The sequence below is a fragment of the Nannospalax galili genome, unplaced genomic scaffold (assembly GCF_000622305.1).
Source record: "Nannospalax galili isolate Female #2095 unplaced genomic scaffold, S.galili_v1.0 scaffold2661, whole genome shotgun sequence".
Taxonomy (NCBI): Eukaryota; Metazoa; Chordata; class Mammalia; order Rodentia; family Spalacidae; genus Nannospalax; species Nannospalax galili.
In genome coordinates this window covers 1,540-7,011 of record NW_008344387.1, presented here as the reverse complement: position 1 = coordinate 7,011, position 5,472 = coordinate 1,540, and the positions used below count along the sequence as shown (strand labels likewise).

General features: G+C 49.1%; 1 protein-coding gene across 1 annotated transcript in view; it reads right to left on the bottom strand.

The window, feature by feature from the left end:
- Window positions 1-514: 514 nt before the first annotated feature.
- LOC103740065 (glutathione S-transferase theta-3-like) overlaps window positions 515-5,472 on the bottom strand; it is a 5,914-nt gene continuing 956 nt past the window's right edge. Inside the window, exons 2-5 of the mRNA XM_008840611.3 lie at window positions 4,942-5,029; window positions 3,823-4,010; window positions 2,615-2,757; window positions 515-1,544 (exon numbers count right to left, since the gene is read on the bottom strand). Of these exons, the coding sequence (XP_008838833.1) occupies window positions 1,347-1,544; window positions 2,615-2,757; window positions 3,823-4,010; window positions 4,942-5,029 (617 nt within the window). The 3' untranslated portion in view covers window positions 515-1,346. The remainder of the gene's footprint in view (window positions 1,545-2,614; window positions 2,758-3,822; window positions 4,011-4,941; window positions 5,030-5,472) is intronic.

The window sequence follows — 5,472 nt, the reverse complement described above, 5'->3', positions numbered from 1 at the left end:
CCCCTTTTTGTCCTGTTTTTTGTTTGTTTTTTGAGACAGGGTTTCCCTGTAGCCCCCGCTGCCCTGGAACTCACTATGTAGACCAGGCTGGCCTTGAACTCAGAAGGGCTGCCTCTCCTCCTGAGTACTGGGACTAAAGGCATGCAACACCATGCCCAGCCTACAACCAGTGTTGTTAACCTCTGAGCCATCTCTCCAGCCCACAGTCAGTGCTCTTAACTGCTGAGCCAACTCTCCAGTCCCCCAAGCTCAAATTTTTGAGGCCTCACTTCAAATGCAACATAGGAACTGCACTTCTCTTGAACCATCTTGAGACCTAGTAACATCAGGTTGAGGTGGAAGGGTGCAAAACCCTAGGGCAGAACTGACTTTGTAGTTACTTGTGTGAGTTGTGAGTCCACTAGAGGGTAGCAGGGCTATTTTGAACAAGGCAATCTGTCCGAGTACACATAGGAAATTCTAAGTGTATACTAAAGGAGATCCATGGCAAAGCAAGTGGACCAAGAAAATTATCACCCTTGTTCTGTTAGCAGTTTATTTATTAGATAACTCATATAACAGAGGGCTTATGGCATAAGATTAAGTAGGTTGATAGTTTGGACTCAGAGTATGGCATGGAGAAGACAGCAGTTGGAGTTAGAATTAGGCTTGTGGTAGCAAGGTGGCTTAATGGAACCTGAAGACTCGAGATATAACCAGGAACTTCCCTCCCTACAAGGAGGTTCATGAACCAGCCCTGCACCCAGCCTGTGGCAGATGGTTGCTTCAGAGGCCAGAGACTCGGGACAAAGGCTATTCCTTATTACACATCCCTTCACCAGACGACCCTCATCTGTCACACAGCTCAACCTGGGGAGGGGTTGGGGGGGTATAAATCCTGCTGTCTGCCAAGACTGAGGGAAGGAAGCACTGGGGCTGAGGAGCCAAGAGGGGTGACATAATGCTAATTGCCAAAGGTGAAGGAACAGGAGGCCAAGGTGAGAGCAGAAGAGAGCTGACATGAGTGTAGAAAGAAGGGCGTGGCTTGGAGGACTGGGGCAAGGTCTTCACTTTCAACTTCAATGGCTTGTACTTTAATATAGGGCACAGAGGAGCCATGGAAACTTTCAAAAGAAGGATAGGGCCAAGTGTTTGCCAGGTATGTACCTCTAGCTTTCTCTAGAGGTCAAGTGAGAGGTGAATGTACAGCACAGTGGGGTGCAGATACAGAAGGAATGCTGGTGATGCCTGCAGGAAACTGGACCAGAGACTCCATGGACATGTCACAGTGACACTCAAAAAGTAAGCCACGTGTCTTACTCAACCCAGTACTTCCCTTGGGGGCACCACAGATTCAGGCTACTCCCTCAGTACAGCAAACACTGTAGTGAGAGTTTCAGTTGCTCTTTCAAGGCGGGGTCCACCACTGGAGGCAAATCCTTGGCCTTCAGGACAACTGCATGGGCCTCCCGGAAGAGGTCCTCTCCCACTGCAGCTTCCACACGCTGTCGCCATGCAGCCAGTTTGGGTCGGCTCTCAAAGATTTTGCAACCAGCACTGACAGACTATGGGGAGAGGAGCCAGATGGAAGGGCTAGATTCCACCAAGTACAAGGCAGGGTGGCCTACTTGAGGATTCCCCAATGCATTGTCCCTCCCTCACCAAGTATGAGGTGCCTCTCAATGCCCCTGTAGAAAGCACTGATGAAGACTGACTTTATAGTTGGTGCTGAGAAATGACTGTCAAATGCTCAGCCATAAATGGGATTTTTACGTCATCCCTTCCAAGACTCAAGGAATATTAGGAAAGGAGTGAAAAGAACATAAAAGGTGGAAGAAGGGGGTGGGGTGGGCGGGAGTCATGTGGAGCACCGACTTCCGGGCATGGAATGGCTGTTGTACTCTTGAACACACAGCTGCTGTGACTACCTGCAGAAGATCTGCATGTTACTGGGTCTGATAGCATCCTGTCATGGAAGGAGGAGAGACTCATGGGGCCTCAGCCCTCCCTGAGGATTTATATACAGTTAATTGGTTAATGGGGGAGGGAGAGACATTTTCTTTAGTGATGTAGCCACAGGTGATGTGTCCATGCTCTTGTAAACAGATTCTTACCTGTGCTCCTGTAAGCAACACTATTGAAACTCATTGGGTCGCACACATAAATACACAAAGACGTGAAAGTGGAATGAGGGTAGAGGAAGAGGCAGGGTATCAGTTGGGAGCAGGAGGGGGACAGGAGATGGTAAAGGGAGGAATATGATTAAAATAGTTATGTACATGTATGAAAATGTCAGCCAGGTGTGGTGGCACATGCCTCTAGTCCCAGCACTCGGGAAGCAGAGGCAGGCAATCTCTTCAAGGCCAGCCTGGTCTACATAGTGAGTTCCAGGCCACCTTGGGGCTACAGGGAGACTCTGTCTCAAAAAAAAAAATGTCATAATGAAACCCATTATTATGTATAACTGATATATGCTAATAAAAACATTTTAAAAATAGATGAGAAGACTGAGGCTTAGAGGAAGAAGTGACTCATCCAGGATCCCACAGCCAGAAAGGTCAGCATGAGCGAGGATATCGGCTTCTTCCCAGGACTCCCCAACATTCAGAAGGCCACTCCTCTCCCTCACACTTACATGCATCATCTCTGTGATGGCCAACAAGTCAGCCACTGAGATATGGGGTCCTGTAAGAAAAGCCTGGTCCCTCAGGAACTTGTCTTCCAGCATCTGAAGGCATCTGTCCAGTTCACCCAAAGTGGCTGCCAACATCTCAGGGGCCAAAGTCAACCACCCTGTTCATCTCTGAGTTCAACAATATTGACATTGTTGGAACTTGGTCTTCAGAGACAGGTAACAGGACATTCGACTGATGGGGAGCAGAGAACAAACAGAGGGGAACTTTGCATCAGCCGTACACGTCCCATCCCCACACATACATTACCAGTGAGTACCCAGTAATTAATTTTTAAAGGTTAATTTTTCAGAGCTGGGAAATTAACTTAGTAGGTAAAGTGCTTGCTACACAAGAATAAGGACCTGAGTTCGAATCACCAGTACTCTCGTAAAAAAACAGGTGCAAAAGCATACACCTGTGATCTGTGCCCTGGGGAAGTGGAGACAAGAGAATCCCTAGAGGTTGCTGGGCAGCTACTCTTGCTAAATCAGTGATCTCCCGGTTCAGTGAGGGACCCTATCTCAAAAATAAGGTAGAGCATGATAAAGACATCTGACATTGACCTCTGACCTCCACGTGCTAGTTAGCAGGTGGCTTCGTGGATTGTAAAGGGAAATGGTGTCTGCCTATTTGTGATGAAACTGCTTGTTCTCCCCAGGCGGAGGCTGAGGAAGATTGTCATTCTGATTCTGTCAGAGCAGATGAGGAGAGTGAGAGTCCTGCTGAAATAGACCTGCAGGCATGTGTCTCCAGTTACCCACTGAACTTTGGTTCCCTTCTTCCCATACATGCACAGAGGTTGGAAATTATTGAGATTTGTAAGTTCCTATTTGCATTGAATTTAGCTGGATTTTCATATTCTTTATAGCATACTTAAATTGTGTCATGGATTTCTCGTTAGAAGTATCAATAATTGCTGCTTTGGAATTCAATGTGTAGGCTTACATTCTTAATACCCTTTTTTTTTTTGATCTTTTTGAGACAGGGACTCCCTGTAGCCTCAGCTGGCCTGGAACTCACTATGTCAAATAGGCTGGCCTCGAATTCACAGAGATCCACCTGCCTTTGCCTCCCGAGTGCTGGGACTAAAGGCATATACCACCATGCCTGGCTAGGAACTTTTTACTTTTAACAGAAAGTGCCATTCCTGGTACATCCTCGGCGGGGTGGGGGGGTGTCCCTGCCCATTTGCCTTCATAACTCACCTTCTGCCACATGGCCCTGGTGCAACAACTTCTCAGGGTTGTGTGCTGCCAGGACAGGTACTCATCCACACGGGCTCGAGCCTGTAGGTCCTCAGGGTACCAGTGGTCTGGGGCCTTGTACTTGCGACTCAAATATAGCAGGATGGCCACACTGGAGGAATGTGGACGGGAAGAGAACATGCCCTGGTGATTCTTCAGGCCCCTTGGTCTGGGGCTATGGGGTGTTGCACCTGTATTTCCATATGGCCTTCTCACCCAGCCCAGAGATCCTTTCAAACGCAGGGGGATAACAGCTTTCCTGTGCTTCAACCTTTACCCTGTTGCATAGTCTCTTCTCTCCTACCCTTTTGCTCCCCCCAGCTCCTGAACTTCAGCCCCCAGAGGTCCTGGCCCCAACTCTTCAGCCTTACATGGTCCAACCTCTTAGCCTTCACCCTTCCCTCCAGCTAGAACATACTTTGCATATACCTGGCTCCTCGGTCCTGTAAGTTTCTACTTAGTTGCCACCTCCTCAGTGGGAATTCCGTTTACTTCTCACTTAAAATCACCCCCATCCCTCACCTGTCTATTTTCTCCACAGCAGTCTTTACCTGTCATATTAGTGTCACTCCTCCCTCCAGAATATGAACTCCATGGGGGCCCAGATTATGTTCTGCTCAATCTCCAAGACCAGGCATTGACCTGGTGCTGATGGATGCTCAGCAGAGGGCAACTAAGCTGGATGGATCCCTGACTCCAAGGGCAGGCAGCACTTTCTCCCAGGATGACCTCTGCCTAGCATCTGTGGTAGAAGTGGTACCTGCAGGGCCTGGTGCAGCCATTGCTCTATGTTTAGTCTCACCCTTCCTCTGAGGCCTGGGCTAGCAGGGAAGGGGCCTAGAAGCAAACTGGGCCTTCCAGTATCCCAGCCTGTTTCCTCATCCATGAAATGCAGGGTTTGAAAGCAGGCATACCATGCCTTCAAAAGCCCCTCCTACCCCTAGGCACCTGTTTTGGTTTCAACCCACCCTCCACCCTGGGGTTGACACAGGTATTCGGGATACAGAAGCTACAATCTAGGTTGACAGCCAGGGACCCATTACCTCTCAGCCAAAGTGAAGTCCCCATCCTTCAAGGCTGGCACCTTCTTTAGGGGGTTTATCTTGACAAAGGCATCAGTATGGTGTTGGCCTATAGAGAGACCAGAGGGGTCATGGAGGAGGACCTTGAGGCTGTTCAATATCTGCCTGCCCCCTCCCATACATTCAGGCACCGGTTTTTCACCAGAAACTTCAGGGAAGAGGAGGCTAGTGTGCTGGCCAATGAATCACAGATGAGCTCTGTCATAGGTCCATCTGCCCTACGCCCCTCTCTGAGAAGCCTGGATCAAGCAGATTCTCCACTTGGGTGTGGGAAGGAAGGGGATTCTATGGAGCTATCAGCCCACAATCATCTGAATGCAGACACCCCAGTCTCATTCTTGGTTTCTAGTCTTGCCCTTTGATCCATCTTCCTATCCCAGGTGAGAACAGGTTCTTCTGGCCAGGCTTAGTGGATACCCCAGAGTTCCAGCCCTCCCTCTTCTCAGTTCTCAGTTCAACAGGGCTCTTGCCAGGAATGCCTGGTTCAGTCAC